General features: G+C 38.9%; 1 protein-coding gene across 4 annotated transcripts in view; it reads right to left on the reverse strand.

The window, feature by feature from the left end:
• mcf2l2 (MCF.2 cell line derived transforming sequence-like 2) overlaps positions 1 to 22,872 on the reverse strand; it is a 115,579-nt gene that overhangs the window by 16,969 nt on the left and 75,738 nt on the right. For 3 of the 4 annotated variants that reach the window (XM_082524374.1, XM_082524375.1, XM_082524376.1), the window contains exons 25-31: positions 22,618 to 22,696; positions 15,977 to 16,013; positions 15,700 to 15,797; positions 9,090 to 9,185; positions 7,847 to 7,945; positions 3,457 to 3,528; positions 2,911 to 3,021 (exon numbers count right to left, since the gene is read on the reverse strand). In XM_082524374.1, the coding sequence (XP_082380500.1) occupies positions 2,911 to 3,021; positions 3,457 to 3,528; positions 7,847 to 7,945; positions 9,090 to 9,185; positions 15,700 to 15,797; positions 15,977 to 16,013; positions 22,618 to 22,696 (592 nt within the window). The remainder of the gene's footprint in view (positions 1 to 2,910; positions 3,022 to 3,456; positions 3,529 to 7,846; positions 7,946 to 9,089; positions 9,186 to 15,699; positions 15,798 to 15,976; positions 16,014 to 22,617; positions 22,697 to 22,872) is intronic. The other variant, XM_082524377.1, reaches the window with a different exon arrangement.

Raw genomic sequence — 22,872 nt, forward strand, 5'->3', positions numbered from 1 at the left:
AGTGTCCTGTGCACAGCTGAGTGCACTCAGTCAATCAGCCACTGAGGTGTTTAGACCGGGGGAGAAGAGAGGGCCAGGCCAAAGAGCCTTTTGCTTTGACAGCAATTGAGCAGTGTGGTTCTGAAAGCAGCCGCTTACTCCTTTCGGTAAAGTTTTTTTTTTTTTTTTTTTTATCAGCTTTTTATCAATATATTTTATACCTTTTCTTTAATCAGGTTAAGTTTCGTTGCAGTTTTCTTTTTGTTCTTGATAAAACTACTGCACTAGCCTTTTATTAATTATTGATCTATTTTAAAAAAAAAAGATATATATATATATATATATAAAACCTTTGGAATTATATATTAAATTTGTGGTTCTATAAAACTAAGGGAGATTTGAATGTTTCAAGTCTGTCACCACCAGCACCAGGTATTTTCCATTTGACGTCACAGCTAACACCATCACAACACCCCACCAAAGGCAGTAGTGATAATCAGACCTAACTTTGATAACAGTATCTGTTTTCTTCATGGTTTAGGTGGAGTGAGCAGGTTCTTCCACTGCACATCTACTTTCCGTCTCCATTTTACGGTTGCTGAGGTTTGAAATTCATCTCAAGAAAGGGCTGCTTGAAAACCAACTTTCTTATTTGTAAATTCACTTCAATTTTATTCATATCGCACCAAATCACAACAGCTTATTTGTGCTTGATGAATTCTGACAGAATGCTGAGTTCAGTGAGTCCCCAAAATTCAAAAAGGAAAAAACAACAAAAAACACAATAAGGAACGCACAAAAACCAAAATGAAATGAAAACAAAAGCATCCATTTATATTCACAGTGTTTATGGGAAACTTCATTTCTTCTGTATGGCAAATTAGGCTAAACGCTGCAAAATCTCCCCCTTTTTTGAGAAATGATGTAGCTACGTTGTCCAGTCAGTCTTTCTTCATAGCTGTATAACTTATGGACAAAAAGCCAGAGTCAGCATATGTGATAAGCTCTCTTATCCTCCTTTCTTTCTTTTTATTTAATCTCTGAAGGCACAAAATAGTCATCAAAATGTGGTCACAAGCCTCTTTCCTTCTCATTTTTATATGGCCTACAATAATTCTGCATAATTTTGAGCAGTTTCAAATTCTTTTGTGATCTATAACAACCACTTGTTTGTTACACTCATATCAAACATTCGGTATGTTTTCAAGTCTGTGGTTTTCCATTATCTTATCACTACTGGTTTAGTATCTGGCTTCAACATCAGATCCCATCTATATATCGTCATTCAGTGTTGGGAAGGTTACTTTTAAAATGTATTCCATTACAGATTACAAAATACATGCCCCAAAATGTATTCTGTAACGTATTCCGTTACGTTACTCGATGAGAGTAATGTATTCTGAATACTTTGGATTACTTAATATATTATCATGCTGTTTACAACTACGTGAATGTACTATTGCTGTGATTTATTACTGTTACTGAAGGTCCACGGCTCCGAACCGTAGTAAAGGGACCTCTGGCTAATAGGTGGGTTTCATGTCGGGCTCGTAGCCGAAAAATAGCTTTACTTTGTTGTCTGGGTCAACTATGCTTGCAAAAGACAGAGAGCGGCGTTGAAAGGCTGCTCCAACGGAACTTATTGTTTCGGAGGAAAACACGAACACGGTGTACAGTCGAGTCTTAATAGTTTACTTACAACTGGGCTCATCAGGCACTCTTCTTGGCTGCAGTGGTTATTTTTATATTTACATGCTTCCAGCTCCCGTTTCTGCTTGATGACAACTCATACTTTTCCTTTTTCTCCCTCCTCGTGCTCACAGACACATAACGTGTATGGCAGTCCATTCTCCCTGCAACACGGACTACACTGCCCATGATTCTACATTCTTAGAGCTATACCTGTAGCATTCTGCCTGTTAGCTTAGCACAACAACAACAACAACAACAACAACAAAAAGGCGCTCTCTCACCCAGGAAACACAGAGAGAGAGAGAGCGTCACCCTGTAACCATGGCAACAGCAACGCTGCCACCTGGAACAACAGAACGTAGCTGCCAAACAAAAGCCAAACAGTCCTGACCCGCCACAATATGAAACAGTGAAATACCGCAGTGTAATCCATTTATTTCAACAAAGTAACTGTATTCTAAATACCACCTTTTTAAACGGTAACTGTAACGGAATACAGTTACTCATATTTTGTATTTTAAATACGTAATGGCGGTACATGTATTCCGTTACTCCCCAACACTGTCGTCATTCAACAGTTATTTTTAGCCTTGGAGCCGATGTGGTCGCATGTACAGATTTTCTGTCTGAAAGGCTTCAAAGTTAAAATTTGAAGGTTAACTGTTATTTAATAATATATCTTTGGCACATGTTTTCTTATCTGCCTCTAAATGGGTCTCTGTTCCTGCTTAGGAAACAGCCATAGGTGCTGTTATCATGTTGTTTTTGATTATTTAGAGGTTTACGTTTAAGAGAAGCTGGAGAGGAGATTATACAAGGCCGAGCATGTGCACAGGAAGACAGAAGAAATTAATCATGTTAAATTATTAACATTGTAAAAATGTTCCTCTGATGGGTTTATGAAAGGTTTTTACCACTTCCCTCAAACCAGTTGACATTTGAATTTTCTTTCTTTCTTAAATTTGTTTAAGCTTTATTTAACAAGGGAGTAGAAAAATAAAAACTCTCAACGAAAGCACATCATTACAAGGACACTTGGACTGGTCAGTAGTTTGAAGCCATTTGACAGACATAGCCTCTGTTTATGTTTTTAAAGAAGACAGTCAATGCGATGCAAAAGGAGGACAATTAAAAAACAAAACAAAAAACAAAATATACTTTCACATAAAACTGAAATCAACTCCACAGGATGATAGTCTCTCAAGTGACTGGAGGAGATGAATCCTCCCCTGTAGTTACCTGGTTGGGAAGTGGATCTAGGGACAGCTGAGGTGCCACCAGGACCAGCAGAAGTGCTGCTAGTCATACTCTGACGTTTCCTGACTGCTGCCATAGCGCCGCGCAATGTATCTGGAGGGAAGCCAACTGCTTTATACCAATTTTGTCATCACAACCGTTAAACTGCACCACAAAAACCCAAAACCTGTATTTAAAAAGCACAATTTCTAAAAGTTGCACAATTACATCCAGTCAGTGTGCTGTCTAATAAGAAAACCATGCAACTGTATCCATGCAGAATCAACGAGAAAAAAAAAATAAACAAGCAACAGAAAACACCAAACAACTACCAGGGAAAATCTGTGATCAAAACACACAAAAGCTACACAGACACACACACACAAATGATACCAATTTCATTTGATGCTCATGCACTGACAAAAAGAACATCACAAACCACCTACAAGTCACCAAAGCACGCACGAAATGGAACTACAAACGGTGAAACACATCATCCAGAAATAAAGAAGCATAGTCAATCAAGAAATAACATCTTTCTCCTTGTACCTTCATAACCAAATGGAGTGGGATCACTCTTTATTTCATGCCTTTTGCTCTTTATGCTAGCAGAGAGGGGACCTGGGCAGAGGAAATAACATGCAACAAGAGAATTAATGAGAAACCAGCATATTAGAAAGACGGTTGCATCATCCCAAATCACCTTTCATCAACCTTTTAAAGCCCCTTTTAGACATTAGGAAGCTGTAATATTATTTTCTGTTAAAAACCATTTTGTCATTTAGACATAGGCCATAAGTGGGCTGAATCATCTTAAGACCATTATGACTTTAATTTTTTTTTAAAGAAAAGAGTCATATTTTCCATGCAGTAATAGGCACCTGGATACAGAGTTTCTAAAGATGAGAGCAATTAGTTGACAAAAAATAATTTTTCCATCTTTCCAGCTATATTTAAAAAAATTATTTTTGCTGGAGAATAAATGAAATGGATGCTTTTCTTCAGGGTTTAATTCATGACCATCAGCATAATTAAACAGAATATAGAACTGATGCTGCAGCTGCTTCATTTAAAACCTGAGAATGCAGGCTACATGGTTACCGGTAGCTTCTGACTCTTATGTAATCTCTCATATGTTGTAACTAAAGTATTTTCTGAATCTTTAATGCTGGCAAACATTATTGTTATGTTTGAATTGTTTTTTTCATCTTTTGTGAGAAATATTTGACCTTTGACCACAAAACATCTATAATTATTGATTCATTGAAAAACAAATCTGCACATACAAAATCAAACTGAAAATGTGTTTTGATTGACGTACTATAAAGCCCCACATGTAATATTGTAATGTGCCTGGTATCATATTTGATACGTGAGTTTCTCCAACCATAATGTATGCAGATGGAAACATGTCTTCTACCCACTGGTGATAATTTGTGCACTGCAGGGAGTAAGCTGGCTTTGAATCCCCCTGACGTGTATGCATGTCCCTAGTTTTTACCAGTAATAGACACAATCAATCATACAATACATACTTTATGTTACTTGGACTTAATGATTAAGAGTTCTACAACTTTTTTTTAGATAAAAACTATATCAAGTAGTTACTGATACAGTACTGTGCAAGAACTCTCTCTCTGAAGTCGCTTAAGCAAGCTTTCTTCTCCTGTTGACTATGTTTTGTTCCATTCTCTGTCAATATGATCCAACAATTGTTTTTCCAGTTTGTACAACGCTTTGGTCAACGTGTCTTGTTTTTAAATGTGCTTATAGATAAACTGACTTGACTTGAATGACAATGTTGCTTCAACAATGTTGAGTTAGAGTTCTGGGGAGTCATAGGCCACGACTGATCGTGTTCTACTGCATGTTCCAGACATTTCTTCTAATACACTGTCAGTGTGTTAGGGATCATTGTGATGCTAAAAAATTAATCACACAACTTCCAGGCGGTTATACAGTGGATCACAATCTGACAGTACCTTTACACATTCATAATTTAATTAATTTTGACAAAATCCCCAAGACCAGTGGCTGAAATGAAAAACCTAAAACCTCTCTTCTGATCTTTGATAAACATATCGACAGCTTATATTTGAAAATTGAATGAATCCCTCCATCAGACCTATTACCTCCGATTTTTAGTTACATTTTTGTAAAATGTTGGAGTACTTCTGCCTTTTTTCCCTGTCTCCCTTCCTGAAAAATGGCTTCTCCACATCCACCCTTCTACTGAGACTATTTCTACTGACAGTTCTTTGAACATTAGATGTATCAACTGAATGGCCAGATGTTTACCTCCTATTTCTTAATGACATGACTTAAATACCTTATTAGGCCTTTCGCTTCATCTTCTCTACTTGTCCCGTTTCCTCAAGTGTGTTGAGGACTCTCTGCACAGGAAGCCCACACACGCCACATTTTTGGCTAATATCTCTTTGGGAATCATGCTGTTGAAATACTATTTCATGCCTGTCACACTGTGTTATCTTTTGCATTTTTCATAGATTCAAATTAAGAAATGGGAACAAATGATGTGTTTTTGTGAAAGGCTGCTTGTAAGAAAATGCCCAAAGATACAATTTAAAGTTGCTTCTTTGTAGACACAACGTTGGCTCATCCCTTCAACTGGGTGTCTTTTTTTTATTCTTGAATGATTCATATGTCAGTGTTAAGCAGCTTTAAAAAACCCCCAAAATATTCCTCTGACACCAGTCAGAGACAGGGACTGAAAATGACTGAAAAAACATCCAAAGAAACTTTGAGGGACCTTAAGAAGGGCTGAAGAACTATTACAAGACCACTTTTAAAAGATAAAAATAAAACCTGGCTCCTTAGAAGCAAAACATAAAGACATGATGTTGAAACACAGCATGGTAACACTAACATCTGTGTAAAAACACTGCCTCAACACCACATTTATTTATTTTTTGCTTCCATATCAGATATCTATCACACCAGAAAAAAGCACAAGTGTTATGAAATACATTAATGATAGCACTGGTCTGTCCAGTGAAGACGTAACAGTGCAGAGTCGTAAAAATAATGTCTCTAAATGGAATTCAGTCTTCATTCATTTTCATTTTTACACCTGTTCTCCTGCTTGTATTTCATGGAAACCACACGTTTATCTTACAAAAATGTTTTAGGCGCTATGAGGGAGTGATGAACAAAATACAGCCCATATGTTCAATTACTCATAATTCACATTTCTCAGTTTTAAATATAAAGCTGCATGCAATTAAAATTACACAGTAGTGCTACAGATTTTCATATCTGTTTCAACAATATCAAGCAATATAGAGTAATATTGTTCCTTGCTTAGCACACAGTGTGGATTAGAATTAAAAACACAGGCCGAAAAGCAACAGCCACGCTCAGACCTCCGCTGAGCACTGGGGCCTGCAGTGCTCTGATCGGTCAGTCTCAGCTGCATGAGGGATAATAAAAGAAATGCAATAAAAAGAGGACAGTGAGACTGAATGGAAATAGTTTTTTTTAAAGTTCAATTTGAATTCTTTTCCTGCCTCTGCCTCCTTGAAAATCAGTGTCTCATCTGTATTCGTAAGAGATATTGCACTTCTATTGCCACTTTTAATGTCACCCTGCGTTCCAAATGTCACCTTATCAAAATTCTTATTTCATTACAGTTGCTTAAAAAAAGTATCTGTACTGAATGTCTGCCCACCTCTCGTCCATCTCTTCTTTCTCTCATTGTGTTTTTAGCAATTCTCTATCAGACACGAATCAAATCTCAAGAGAGGAGAATATGGTGAAGTTGCTGACCAGCTAATTTGCTATTTAGCCAGCAAGCTGATACTAGAAGTGCACTTGTCTCCCAGGGGATGTGCATATGGAAGCTAATTTGGCAAGCTAATGCGCATAATGTATCCATGCTTGTAGCTAACAGAGAAACGTGAGCAAGAACTCTAAAGTGAGCTGTAGATTCAAGTCTGTATGTTGCTGTGGGTCAGAATCACTGTAAGCTTACAGGAGTGATACACATACACGTACTGATCAAACTCATATGTTGCTCTGTATTAGAAATGATTTACTGTTAGCAAAGACACACAAAGAAACTCTGTTTGGCACTCTGTAAATCACACAAAAGACTGGATGTTTAGGCTCTCTCAGATATAATGAGAGGTAAGCTCTAGCCCACCTTTCTCCATAGGTGAAATTATGGGTTAATGTTTAAAACACATCTTTAATTATATATCCTATTTTAGCTGAGTAAACAAAACCCCAAAACAAATTGGCAGGTGTGTGGCAATGCACTATAACCTAGTCACCTGTTTAAAATACAATGAAAAACATTAAAATAACCTCAATACGAAACAAATTTGTCACGGTTTCGATTCACTTGAATTCTCATTGTACAGAAAAGTGGACCCTGGCTCTTTCTTACAATTCCTCTTGGGCAGCTCTTGGCAAGAGGGGTGAAAAACCACTGACTTTTATCAGGAAGAAAACCTCCATCAGAGTCACACTCAGACAGGGTGCCCATCTGCCTCGACTGGTTGGAGGAAAAGAAGTGTGGAGAGAAAATCTCTGCTGAAATCTGTGAAAACATTCAGTTCTCCAAACCTCTCCCTGCATCTGTATTTTTGGAGAATAGGTTTGGTACGGTGGACCAAAGAAAATCAAATCAAATCAAAATCTGGCAATAAAGAAAACAAACAACCGCCATTGTAATGATATTAAAAATGCAAAATGTTCAATTCTTCCTTTTTGATCCAGCCCACAAAACATGTAATTTCTTTTCACTTTAAAATATGTACGATATAGCAATGCATCCTTTTTGTTTGACACTTCACAACTACTTACTGTAATAATTAGAATTCAACCTATTGAGATGCACATCAGTAACAACGCAGCCAATGTGATCAAAATAAGAAAAAGGCTGTAAAGAGCAGGAAGGAACTACAAAGGCTGGTACCTTTTGTGCGCCGTGTAGCGAAGGAGGAGGAGGAAGAGGAAGCAAGAGACGAAGTGAGAGAGAAGCGGCGGGGGACCTCAGCCTCTTTAGCAGCAGGTTCTAAAGCCGGAAAGGGGTCAGGAGGAAAAGAAGAAAGGAAAAAGCACGGGGAGAGAAAGCTTTAGTAACGGGATTTAAAAAGAGGCGAAATGACAAGGAAGAGGAGGATGGACAGCGACTCTGGGCATTAAATAGAATGCAAATCAAAGACAAAGAGAAAGCAGCCTTCACGGTCTTTCTTAGCACTGCCATTTTAATAACCAATCATCTATACATTCTCTAGGAAAGACCATAAAATGCAACTGAGAAAGAAAAATGATTGTTTTGAGAGTTTACTAAGATTTTACTTTCAGAATCTAAGTTTAGACATGCCAATAAAAATTAAATTGGACTGATACAAAAGTCTAAAGTAGAAGGATTCCCTCTTAGTCATCACTAATGAAATAAGTATGATTTTTTTTGTTTTGTTTTACCTGATGCAACATCACTGCAACACAACAGTGGGATAGTTTTCACTAATTTTAAAGAAAGGTTTCTATCAGTCGACGTGTCTGCCGTCTAGTGACTGGAGTTGACCGTCTTTCAAAACTGCTCTCTCATTCCTCCAACTGTGTCATCAGCGTACCCGTGTGGTCATACTGCTGTGAAACAAAACAAGTCTCTTCTTCCATCAGATATGTTTAAACATATTACAATGTCAAGAGGGCTTTGGTACTGTGAGGTGAAATGCCGTGTAATGCTTCACCATATATTTCTGCCCAGCTACTCTTTGTCTTCATCTGTCCATCACCTGCTGTCAAATCATGCCTCTTCGACAGAACTCCATCCCATTCTTTTCTAAATCACAGTTGTTGCAGTGCAAGCAGGGGCCGATGACACAGACGTGAACAGATAAAAGCACAGACAGAGGAGTGGATGGAGATGCGGTCTTATTATGTGAGATATGGCAGACACTGCAATGCACGTAGAGAAATCCGTGCAAGAACTACGTGGCATGCACCGGAGCGAAAAGACTTAACTACAAAGGGCAGATGCTGCTGCCGTTCATGATGATGACAATTATCATTACGATCAACATTATCGTGACAGCAATTATAGATAAAAAGAGCAAACAACAGATGATAATGTTGACAAAGATGCCAGTGATGATGATAAAGATGGCGATACAGGTGGATTTAGCGAGCACTCGGCATATTGCTGTTACCTGCGGGAAGAGACCTCCTGTTGGAAAGTCCTTGCAAGGTGAAATGCTTCCTAGCATTAACAGCCGAGTAGCCTGACTGGCTGGCTGAAGCGTCAGCTACGTAGCAAAGCGAGATTAAGCAGAAGTTAGTACATTAGAGAAAGAAGAAGCAGTTTGAGCGTTGCTTGAAAAGAATAAAGTGATGCAAAGGGTTTATATGGCTGTCAAAGTGCTCTAATAGTATTTCTTGTCTTGACTTGAATTGCAGACTTACTAAACACTTGCAGGTTGTTTATGAAGCAAGTATACTGTACCATATGGAGACACATACCTTTTCCCCATAAGTCAACGTTTCATTACGTCAAACTTATACCTTAGAAAATAAAATACTTAAAAGAGATTTTTCCTCTCACATGTGGTAAACTTGAACTACACCACAAGACATATTTGCCAACACTTTTTCAACTGTTTATTCAACAATAATATCAACAGATTAAAATTAATGTACTGTATCCTTGGACTCGGAGTCAATAGTGGCTCGTTTACCAGAATTAACTTCTTGAAAGAATTTGGCATAATTGTCCATCACTTTGTGACATTGGCATGCAGATAATTTTATGCAATCTTCCATGCAAAGCGTGCAGGATATTTAAGGATTTTTCTCACATACACTGCAACTTTCATTCATTATTCTGACTCACTTACGGTTCGACTTTCAGATAACCTTTTTATCATTTGCTGTCAAAGTGTAAAATCATCATTCTGTCCAAGATGCTTTTGATCATGTGAGGCAGTCAAATCTTCTTCCAACTACTGTGCAGATGATGGAAAGCAGAAAAGTCTGTCATAAAAGCAGATTGTTTCCTAAGACTGATATTTAGGAATCTACTATAGATTATTACTATTTGTTATTATCTGTATTTTGTGCTGTTGAAATATGAAATTATGTCATATTAAACATTGAAGTTAAACGGTACAACTGGCCAAAGGAAGCTAAGTGAAAGAGGGACTTAATTCTTCCATCTTAAACCTTGAATGGATCATCTATGTCCAAAGAAGAGAAGCTAATACTACAAGATAAATGACAATAACAATGAAAACATAGACTTACAAAAATGGAGATTTTGATGAAAGTCTTCACTTCACATCTGTTCAATTTTCCCCTCATAGAGGTTTTTTTTTTTTGGAAAACACATAACACATTGAGCCACTTTCCTCAGATAATAACTATGGCTAAAGTTCCCTAACCACAGCCATCAGTCCAGAGAAACTCAATAATTGACATTTTTTTAAGGAATGTGAAAGAGTTTTAGCAAAAAAAGGATTGAGACCCCATCAAAATCTGACATATTTTCATGTAAACGCGAGATGTTTCAGGGTCTTGAAATATTTATAATAACCACACAATAATTTTTACCCTGTAAAATGAAAAGAATATTTCAGTTTCTCCACTGCTTCTAGGTCAGCAGCTATACTGAAGCAGATTAGAAGTCATTGACCATGTTCACTCCTTTGTACATAAACTATGCACTGTATAAAATTGAAGCCTCTGGTTCTGTGGGCCTAAAAGTGCTCGCTGCAACCGTTAATTACATCTTTTATCTACAGTGTATGCTTTGTAAAAAATGTCATATTTTTGTATGTTGGGGTTTTTTTTGTCCAATGAAGCATTGCTCAGATGATCCATGGATTTAAACAACTCATCAGGGGCTTGTACACATAAAGCCCTATATTCACCTATTAGAAAAGATGTATGTGCCTCATGCTTCTAGTGGAACATTGCTTACCAAGTAGCACTTTAAGCATGGGAAACATGGCATCAGAACTAAGTGAAACTGTCAGTAGTCACATTGTTATTCTGAGCAAAGGCTGGCTTTCTCAACGCCAAAGTATGGCTACACTGAGGATTTCTAAGGGAGCAGTGCATGGCTCACACCATCAAAAGATCAATACATCAAGCTTTGTTTACTGAAGACCAGAAAAGCTACTTCATCTTAAATACACAATAAACATGATAAATAAAGCAGGTCGGCAATCAACAAAAGTCCTGCTAAAAAAAGAAAAAGGATTTACTGATAAATCCAAGACAGAGACTCGAGATTGGTTGTCAGATTTTGCAGAGTCCATGCTGTCACTCAAACAAAAGAGCTGCTAATACATGACAAATATTGCAATCAAATATTTTATACTGTATTTAGTTTAAAACAAGTGTATATATTCCTGCACCTTCACAATGAGCCTTTCAGCCTGATTAACTGCTCAAGCAAGTCTGCATGATAAAGTGCTAAGTGCTGGTCCGACTACCACGGACCTCAGAGCTCTCAGCCTCATATCTTTGGAACGCTCTCCCACACTGCATTCACAGTATTCTTTGTTTCTATCTTTAAACCATTTCTTAAAACACACCTTGTTAAGATTGTACATTCAGTTTTATTTTGTATTTTTGACTGTTAATTCTGTAAAGGTTTTCTAATTGTCACTGTATGCAGCATTATTATTATTATTATCATTATTATTATGTAGGATAGTGAGCTGGACCCTTATATGGGTTTCAATAAGCAACAGGAGGTAGAGCAGGTCACCTACAAATTGGAAGGTTGGTAGTTCGATCCCAGTCAGCTCCAGTCTGCATTTCACATATCATGGAGCAAGATGCTAACCCCAAGTTGCTCTCCAATGCATCCATCAGAGTATGAATGTGTGAATGTTAGATAGAAAGAACTTACATAGGAAAAGCATAGAAAAAAGTGCTTGTATGACTGGGTGAGGCAAGTTGTATAAAAGCGCTTTGAGCGCTCAGTTAAGAGTAGAAAAGCACTATATAAGAACCAGTGCATGTAGCAAGCCCACTATTAATTACTGTGTGGGATAAGTATGCCCAGCCAACACCACATTTCACATTTCACCTAATCACTGTTTGCCTATACATGCAATTTTTAATGGCACTAAGAAAACACCACACTGGGGATTACTGTAGAGAAGATAAAACCATAGCACATGTTTTGCTGTACTATCAGAAATATGAGAAGCCATGCGATTTAAAACCCTATTTTTTTTTCACTCCATGGTGCAATAGTTTACACATTTACCTAACAATTAAAACATCTCTAGTTTGAACACAAATCCCTTCAGGGTTGTGTCAGATGCGGCATCTGAAAACGCTACCCTTCTCTCACCCCAACCAGTTGCGGCTGATGGCTGCCCCTCCCTGAGCCTGGTTCTACCGGAGGTTTCTTCCTGTTAAAAGGGAGTTTTTCCTTCCCACTGTTGCCAAAGTGCTTGCTCACAGGGGGTCATGTGATTGTTGGGTTTTTCTCTGTATTATTGTAGGATCTACCTTATAATATAAAGCACCTTGAGGCGACTGTTGTTGGGATTTGGCGCTGTATAAATAAAACTGAATCGAACTGAACCTTTTGGTACTCCTTGTGAGCAGCTAAATGTAGCTTTTTTCATTTTTGTTGGAATTTTTTTAGCAACATTCTGGTCCACACTACATAACAGCTGGTGACGATAAAGTACCGTGACACACGGTACATCACTGCTGTGATTTCTGGGTAATCATTAGTGAAAAGCAGTTCATCAGCACTGAGATGTCACTGCAAAGTGTTTCTGTTTGCTCAGTCTGTCTAGGAAAACTTCATAGCATAAAACTACACTCAGATAACAGTTCAATGCAAAGCATTATCAACAAGAAATAGATGGGATTAGAAGGAATCCAGGACGGAAAACTGAGTAAGAATCAAAGACGAGAAGGAATGTGAGAACTAAGGAGAAGTAAAAGGGATGCACAGAGTGAATTAAAGAGAGATGACTGATGAAAAGTAAATGGCTGGAAGCTGACAGAAGAAGGAATAAACAGCACAAGACAGAAACATAAAGAAGTAGGGGAAAGAGAGAATAGAGCAGGAGGTGACAATGGATGCCAGGAGACAGACAGGTTGGTTTTATAATATGCGGGGCGATTGTGGCTCAAGAGTTGGGTGTTCGTCTTGTAATCGGAAGGTTGCCGGTTCGAGCCCCGGCTTGGACAGTCTCTGTCGTTGTGTCCTTGGGCAAGACACTTCATCTACCGCCTACTGGTGATGGCCAGAGGGGCCGATGGCGCAATATGGCAGCCTCGCCTCTGTCAGTCTGCCCCAGGGCAGCTGTGGCTAAAACTGTAGCTGCCTTCACCAGTGTGTGAATGTGAGAGTGAATGAATAGTGGAATTGTAAAGCGCTTTGAGGGGTCTCGAAAAGCACTATATAAATGCAATCCATTATTATTATTATTATTATAGAGGCCAGCCTCACATTTGAAGGGCGATACCCAAAGCAGCAGCCACTGTCAGCATTCCCTAACCTTTAACTTCCTGCTAGCATTTGGGACTGTGCGAGTGGTAAAGAAAATTCAGTGTGAGAGCATGGCAGGGTGGAGAAAATCCATAAAAAGAAAGCAGAAACAGTGAACACTTACTAAGTTACTGAAACCTACCTTTGAAAAACTGCTGTAGGGCAAACCACACCTTCAGTGGTGTTTTAGGACTTAGGGGATGCTTTTGACATCGGCCCCCACTCACTCCAAGAGTATGTCGACACTATACCAGCTAAATTTGAATTATTCTGTCTATTTGAGGCCTTGTCAGAATCACTCTGATTTTCTTATATCCAGAAGCATAGCTTTCCAAAAACAGTCTCTAGAGGGTTTTAACACTAAAATGTCAGCAATGTCAGACTAAATAACACTAGATCATTTCAAAAGCTGAAGAATGGAGAATGCCTCTCCCACTCAGCTCGGCTAAATGCCAGGAAACACAGGAACGGCTGGCACACTCTCGACTCACCCCCCCAAAAATTCTCTGGAGCTGAAGGGAGGATCCAGAGGTACTCTCGGTATCTGGGAAATCGCAGCTTACGGATTTGAAACACATGCACTTCAGTGAGCAGCACCTTCCTTGCACGAATGTGTTGCCTAGGTCCAGACAAGCCAGACTGTAACGCCAATGCATGACAAAAGTCTTTGTAGAAGCAAGATTTGGCTTTTAGGAGCCAACTTGGTAATGCCTCGAGGGAAAAATGCTGTTTTTTTAGTTTAAAGTCTCTATCTGAATGAATAGAGAGCCAGAACCTTCAATCAGATCTGATAGAAAGAGCTTCAAAAATGTAATGACTTCACCCTATAATGAGGTTTAATAAGCTTTTCTCCACTGTAAGTTCTAGTTTAACCACTAAAATGCAACGTTCACAAAGGTTTGGCTCCATTAATGGCTCATCTCATAATGATACAGACTTCTATTCAGGCTTCTTTTACTGGCATGCCACTCTATTATAATGAGAAAGTCCCAGTGGGTCAATGGTTGACACAGCTGTTTTAGAGCAAGAAGGTCCTGAGCTCAAACACAGATATGGCCCTTTTCACGTTGACCAAAAAAAGGCAAGGTTAATACTCGAGTTTTTTTTCACAAGCAATAGAATACCAGGCAGCTAAGAAGAGGGAGCTTACAACACTCCAGGATTTACTCAGGGTTAAGAAGCAGACTAAGGAATAGTGCAACACTTTGGCAGACCACTCTGACAAATGATGTGTCTAATCAACGGTAACTGATTGGCGAAGTGGAAAGAGGTGAGTAGAAAGGCACTCAGCTGACAATACTGGCAGGAGGGTAGGACAGGTAGGAGTGGTATGTCTTAAACGACAGTAGAGTAAGATAGTGTCAAACAAACAGAATGAATGAAGGACAACGTGGGACACCATGACAGTTGTGGCTGGCAACAGATTTCCATCACAAGGATAGCTACTGCTAGACTGCATGCAGATCAACAGTCTTTTCAGCAGCATATTTCACAGCCTTGTAAAATTACTGGACCTTTGCTGCATATTTAAAAGTATAATTTGATATATTGATGTTATGCAGCAAACTTTAGATATTAAAGTAATAAAGGGAAACTGAAAAGACAAGATAAGGCGTGATATAAAGGGCATTGTAGAAAGGCTACAGATAAGAAAGTGATAGATAAATAGATAGCACGGATAAAGGGGTGAGACATGGAAGAACTGATGAAAGACAGAAAAAAGGGGTGTTAAGAGACAAGGTGGCTCCCTGGAATTGGCCATAGGGGATGCTTCCTGTCACCTTAAGTTAGTGTTGGCACACAGACACACAGACACAACTTTGATCAACAACCCTTGCTGATAGACTGCTGATAGCCATACACACTAGAAAGCAGCACAGAGGGCTTTCTCACAGGAGACAGGTACAATTTGAAATTGCACCTGTTATCTTATCCCCTACTGCGGCTGACAGCATTGTATTTGTGTTAGTGCGTGCATCTCTGTGTGAGGAGGCTGTACAGCTTCTCTGTATGCTTTTGACCTAACTGCATGTGGAAAGGTTGTTTTTGGCTAAGAGTCTACATGCAGAAGTACAGCACAGAGATTTAGAGGAGACTATGTGTGCATGAACAGCATGTTAGCATGAGAGGCCATGTGCTGTAACCTTGCCCGTTCTTCCATTTTACAATAACTCCATGGAGACTGCAATCTGAAATCTCAAGGTTCACACATCACCCCATCTACAGTTCATTTTACTCAATTCTGGAAGTAATACGAGATGCTGACTTTTTGGTTAGTTTGGCAAGTGAGCTCTCACCTCTCTTCTGCCTCATATTAGGGCTGGGGTTGGACCTCCTGAAGCCTGACTCTGGGCTTGATGAATCAGAGTGTTTCAGTGCCATCTTCCGCACATTCCTATTGAGAGTAGACAGATCAGTGAGAAACTGAAATAGCTAAGATTTCCACTTGTCATTTCCATCCCTGTTCTGAGAGCAGATTTTTTCAGATTCAGAGAGAAGGTTTCAGATTTTCTGCAACTTGGTCATCATGGTTGCTGATTAATTTCTAATTTGTGTGATTCTCTGTTTCCTCACCTCATAGGGGCCCCATAGATGTTGAGCTGGCTGGCTTCTGTGAATGTAAGAGAAACAGAAAATTACTGATGGTCAAACTGGAGCACCGTGAGGTTTAAAACAAGGATTTGCTGCTGGAATCGCTACCTTTGAGCAAGGCATCTGGCCCCAAACATTGCTCAAAGCTACTTTGCTCATCGGTACGTGAGGGATTTTGACTTGGTTTAGTAAATGAGTAAAATATGATTGGTAAATGGAATAGGAGGAATTGGCTTGGATAGCATTTCCATAAAATATTCTGCTACTCTAAGGTCGCCATTTTCTGTGCCTGTGTTTGTTTTCCCTTTTGAGAAAAAAGCTGCTGAATTCATTAAAACTCTGCTTATTAACGAAATTGCTCAGTTTTGCCATCTTAACTGTTAGAAGCAGTCGATGTTTCCTTCTTCCTGCTGTCCAGAGCAGAGGCAGCATTTCATTATTTTTCTCTTAGCAAATATTTTCTTCGGTACCACACTGTGGATTTTGTATGTCATGCAGGCCTTGAGGTGGCTTCTGTGTCTTGTTTGTAATCCTCCACTGGTGTCTGGTCCTATTGAATCTGTGTCCTGCACTGTACTGAATACATGGCGGCAGAAGAACTACAACAGTACAAGTCCTCTTTACACAAGTCAAGAGATGATATCAGAAAGACCAAACAGAAAAGAACAAGACAGAAGAAGATACAAAACACCATCTAGTTTTCTGAAAAACTATAAAAAAATCAAGGTTTCAAGCTTTACTTCCAGTGCCTATCCTTTAGAGCCATGCTGCTGGCATCTTTTACAACTGGAAGCTTTTATTCTATAATTCATGAGTTATTTCAATGCTTAAATTCTCCCAGAATGCTGTGTCAACTCTATAAGCTGCTTTTACTGGACTGATATCCTGAAATCCTGCTCGGGCTCTATAAAGAAAGAAAAATCCAAACACTTAAGTTCCTGGAATGCAGCTTCAGACATCACCTACATCTAATCAACAGACTTCATAAATGCAACGTTAACAATTCTGGCCTGCCACAAGAATCCTGCTCTGAGGCAGGAAGTCTCTAGAGAAGCATCTAGTAACATAACTGTACACAAGAGGTGCTGCCTTGGCCAAATGGATAGCTCACATAAGTGAAATACCAAGCTCTGTGAATGATCTGGCTTGTTACCTCTTATACCAAGCAACCAATGAGCCTGTCGGAGAAGTGCAGACTCAGCATAGCACCGAATATTGTACTCAGCAAAAAGCATCTATTTTTTCATCATGGACAAAGTGATGTTTTATTCATAAAGGCTAGTCATATTGTGCGTAGACAGTCTGAGAAGAGAGCAGCAGCAGCAGCAAGAGTTTAAATGAGGAGTAACACCATGCATATGGCAAAGTTTATAATGTGATGCACACTCCATCCTCCATGTTTATCATTCATCTAGACAAGGGGTCGGCAACCTGCGGCTCTTTAGTCCTTATACTGCGGCTCCACGTGGTTTGGAAAAAAATTATAAGTATTTAACTGAAGTGTATTTCATTTGTGTTAGTTCTTTTTAACTTGTAGTTCTAAATTGGAAGATTATTGTGATCTTGAAATATAAAAATAAAATTATGTTATTATTTTTCATCGCTCAAAATAAGCGTCACACTCACAGAAACCATACCTGCCGAAATGCCGTGCAGACTTTCAACCCCAGGCAGGCCAAGTGGTAAAAACAAACACCGCTCACGCCTCTGCAGGCGCTGTGCGCAGACGGTCAGGAACAGAAGTCCCATTGTCAACATACCACCTGACGATGTTTACATGAACATGCTTTTTTTCTTTATTGGCTACTTTTCACACATGGTTGCTGTAGCCATACAGCCAGCTGTAGTTTTGCAGCTCGCAGCCCGACACACACCAACACAACAGCAGAGAGAGCACAGAATTTAAGCCGGCGAGGCTTGATTGCAGATGTCCACCTCCCCTGCAGCGGCACTGCAGACCACGCCCTGCCACACACATTAACCACGTAAAATAAATGTTTATGCAGATATTTTGCAAATACTTATTTTTCATTTTTTAGCAGCATAGTGCTTTTTTCCAATTATTTTTAATATTCAGATCAAGGCTCCGCTACAGGCTGCAAAATCCCAAAGGTGACATAAGGATGACGGCTCACTACAGTTTTTGTTTCCTTTTTGTTATATTTTTAGTTTAGTTCAAAATGTGTTCATTCCATAAATAAAATGTTATTTTCTCTGTAGCACTTAATGTATTTCATAAGCAAAACACTTTAGTTGTTTATACAAAGCAAAACAGTGTTATCTTTATTTTAGATGTCAAAAAGTATTTGCGGCTCCCAGTGTTTTCTTTTCCATGGAAACTGGGTCCAAATGGCTCTTTGGGTGTTAAAGGTTGCTGACCCCTGATCTAGACGAATATAGGGTAAGATACATACTGAGATAATTCCAGCGGTACAAAAACTTTGTTTAACCATACTTATAATTTGGCTGCCATTTTCTAAAATAAAGACATTCTTTTAATCACTAATCACAGTTGCTTCCAATGAGCCGTTTTGCTAGGACCACTTTAGTTAAAAGACGATTGTATTCTTCAGAAGCTCAGGAAGTATTAAATATGCACTATATGCAAACGTCAGAAATGGTGTAAAAGGGAGGAGATGGGTACGTTTGACTTGCAAAGTAGGTTGCAGAGACAACAGCAACTGTGTAATAGCTGGTATATGAGATGTGTAATGGGAAGTTTAAAGGCTATGCTTGAACTAACTAATGGGCACATTGGTTGGTGAGATCAGTCAGTCAAGAATTAGCCATCTTTCTACATCTAAAGCACTTTTGGTTCCTTTGTTCGGTTTTTAGGATCATCATCCTGCTAAATACTGTTCCATTAGATGCCACACCATAAGAGACCTAAAAACCTGTGAGATAACACAGTGGTATGACTTGGTCTGTTTGTATAGGCTAACCCCTATATGTTGTGCTTATCGGGATGATTTTTTTCTAAATCAGTCCAAAAAATATCCTCACTTCATTTTTACATTTTTTTTCTCGACTACAGTCTGACTTTATGATTTTATTGAGCTTAACCCAGGGTTGGCATGGTGTGCTGACATCTCTGAAATAGTGATCATGAAGCCTTTTCATAGTCATTGACCAGAAGACATGCACTCGCCTCCCTTCTTGCTGTGCAGACAGAAAGACATTTTTCTTCACCAAGTAAATGATTTTCCATCACGACTCATCATGTGAAAGACTTGTGTGCCTTGGTCTCCACAGATTATGTTTGCTTGCATGGAACAGCAGTTCAGTTCTACTTCCCTCCTTAAGCAAAATTATTTCTACTCTAAACTCTGCTTAGACTTCACTGAGTAAAGTTGACCAAGTAAGCACGACAATATCATTTATTGTAGAATGTACGCACCAAAATATACAATAAAACCTTTCTGTAGTGCATAAAATCCTTCTTGACCTTGGAAATAGATCAAGGGTGAACTTTTAACTTTCCAGTTTTTAACACAGTGGTCATTGCTAGAGTTCAGTTGTCATGGAAATGACTATAAAAGTACATTTTTGCCCTTTAACTGTTGGAAGAAAGTGCCAGAAAAAGCAGGACCTTGAGTTTAAATAATTTTGTCCTAAGATCCTATTTGCCATTATGTGGCCTGATTTAAATGATTTAAATCAGTCACATTATAATCCAGCCCTTCCTCTTCTCGCTCTCCTATCACATCTATTATCTCTCCTCCTTTTCTCTCAAGCACACAGCTGAGATGACTGCTATGCCTCTTCTCCTTCTCGCCACCCTCCTCTCTTCTAACAATTGCCCCTCCTTCCTTTCATGTTCATCCCTTCAAGCCTCCCTTCATTCCCTCTGAGCTGCCTCTCAACCTCCATCTCCACTCTGAAAATCCCTTTGGACTCTCTCTGCCCATCTCTGTCTCTTTGTCTCTCTCTTCACATCATTCCACCATCTTCCTCTTTTTTTTCTCCCCATCACTTTCCATCTCCTCCCTCCCTTTTTCCTGGACTAATTTCATTCCTCCTCTCTGTCTTTCCTCACATGGAGTCTGAGGTTTAACTCACAGCGCTGGACCGTCAGAGCCTCCTACAGCCTCTACTCTCCAGGCTTCATGACAGGAATGGTGTGCTATTAGCCAGTCTGCTCACACACAGACACAGGTACACACAGGTTGTCAGCTGGGCAGAGTGTGCAGCTCACATAGTGTGCCTTAGCTGTCAGTCAGGACCACAGAGTAGAACTGTGCAGAACTGACTGGCACAGAAAGGACTGAGGGAGAGAGAGAGGGGTGTGGGTTGCTGTGTGTACGTGTGTTTATGTGGTTTTGTGTTTTCTCATTGTTTGGTGTTGCTTCATATTGATAAAAAATATTTTCAGCACATATTGTTGTCTTGGGGTTTTTATTTTTATTTTTTTGAGTTTATAAAATGTCAGAAAATAGTGCCTAAAGTCAGCTCTTCAAATTATTCTGTCTGAACAAACCACAGAGAGCTTTTTATTTATTTATTTTCAAATTATGTAAAGGAGACAAAAGCATTAAATTCTCACACTTGAGCATCTGGAACTGTAGAATATTTAGTACTTTTGCCAAGAGGATGAATTAATTTGAATAAATCAGCCAGTGAAATTGTTAGATATTAAAGGAGAACCACTAATTTTAGATATATCAGTCAATTTATATCATACATTATATAAAGTGCTATCATAATGTTGCTTGTTTGCTATTAAAAGCAAAAGAGAATACAAAAAATAAAGCATAATTTTTCTGATTTACCCTTTAGGATCAATTTCTCTTGCATCTGTTTCCCACATCCATTCCTGCGTCCACTTTTTCATCACACTTTTATATCAAGTTCTGTTCTGACCACTGAACTAATATGAAAAGTAAGCATCAACTTCTGTGTCAAAACGACCAGACTTTGATGCTGATGATTTTTACTGTTCAAACTATACACGAAAGATCCAACAGCAGTCGGATGATCATGAGATACATCAGATTCTCCCTTGAAGAAAAAACTGGACAGACTATCCAAAGACTATCAACGCAAAAGAACTGTACCACTACTGTAACATAATAGCACATAGCAGACTGAAATCAGGGACTTTTTGCCCACATCAACACAATGTTCACCTACCAGCTGACTTACCCACTACTGCTACTAACTACTTTTTTTTTCTCTTTTCCAAAATATAATTCAGATTGAAGATTGGCCACTTTGCCACACTGGAACAGTTCCAGTGCTCATTTCATGGGCCCACAGGGACAGAAAATGGGCTTCCACAGAATAATCTTACAATAGCTGCTGCTGTCTCGAGGTGTGCTAAAAGGTGACTTTGAAGAGGAGATCAGCCAAATTAAAATGAGGTCAGGATTTTTTGATTTTGATTTAAGAAGTACCAGAACCTAGATTGCAATTTGTATGCTATACAACATTTTTTAGCGGCTCTGGACATGGTTATTTGAGGTTTGATGATATATTAATGTCTTCGATGGAATTCCATCTACTAAGCAATCTAACATGATTAGAAACAAAAAGAAGCGCTCGATAGCAAATAAAAAAACTGATGACATAAATCATTTTTCTGACAGCCTTCATTAATGACACAGTGTGTTAAAAAATGGAGAGCAAGGCAAATATGTTCCTTGAAAAAAAAAAAAGTTAATCAAACCAACAGGTACCCCTATCATAGAAGCCAGTATACAGAACTATAATTGTTCATGTTTTTATAGAGGATTGAACTTCATGCTGACTAAATGATCTGGGTCATTTAGTCAGCATGCAGTGTGAATGTTTGGGACAGCTGTGCTCTACATTCTTCATCAGTTCAGTTCTTCATCATTGTATAAAATCAAAAAACAGCTTGTTGTAAAATTGATATAGAAGCAAGCCACTGCTTGTTTCATGTAAGTCGTATAAAAACAGACAAAATTATATTGCCTGCTTCGAACTACATGTAAGTTTTATGTCAGGTCAGAACCTAAATAAAGGTTTAAAACTACAGAAGACTTAAGTCAAAAACAATGCTTGATCCTTTAAGGACAGTACTCAGCTGTTTGAATACAAGGTGCTGTAGCAGCTAAAGCTTGTCATGGTGTATTAATGCAGTGTACTTGTAGAACGGCTACATGTCACCAAGGCTAACACAGAGGGACAGATAACCATTCACTCTCACATGCACACCTATGGGCAGTTTAGAAACACCAACAAGCATTTCTTTGGACTGTGGGAGGACACGGGGAGAACATGCAAGCTCCACACATCTTCTTGCTTTGATGTGGATTTTCTTTTGATGTCATTTTATATATTTAAGTTCTAATAAATATATTCAAGGTCTGAGTTTCATTCATTCGTTAGAATGTGTGCATCAACGCACGAGGTACCATGAAGACGTTAAAAAAATAACAATGGCACAACAGCAGAATGTGTGAGTGTAAACGTTTTCACGCTAAAACCAAAAAGTTATGATTTAACTAATCTAACAGATGCTAACAGGTGAACTTATCCGAGCAGAGAGGAAACTTCATCCTTCACCTGCTGGGACTGAAGTGTGATCCTGTGAAAGATGAGGTAACACAGACGAACAGAATTATTCTCAGATGAAAAGGTGTGTGTGTGTGTGTACATACCTCTGCATGCTTCCAGCTGGCCTGTAAGAACTTTCCGAATCTCTGACACCCACATATTTTTCACATCCATGGAAGGAGCCTAGGGAGGAATAAATACATACATAGATACACACAAAGATAAATCAAGCACATATGCTGAGTGAGAAACTGATTGGAGAGGTGTGTGGTGCAACACTGCCCCCAAGAGCACACCTTGTGTATCATGGATTTCTTCCAGGAAGAATATTTCACTGAAATTACATCAGGGGGTCACAT

The sequence above is a fragment of the Aulonocara stuartgranti genome (assembly GCF_965226115.1).
Source record: "Aulonocara stuartgranti genome assembly, chromosome: 23".
Lineage (NCBI taxonomy): Eukaryota > Metazoa > Chordata > Actinopteri > Cichliformes > Cichlidae > Aulonocara > Aulonocara stuartgranti.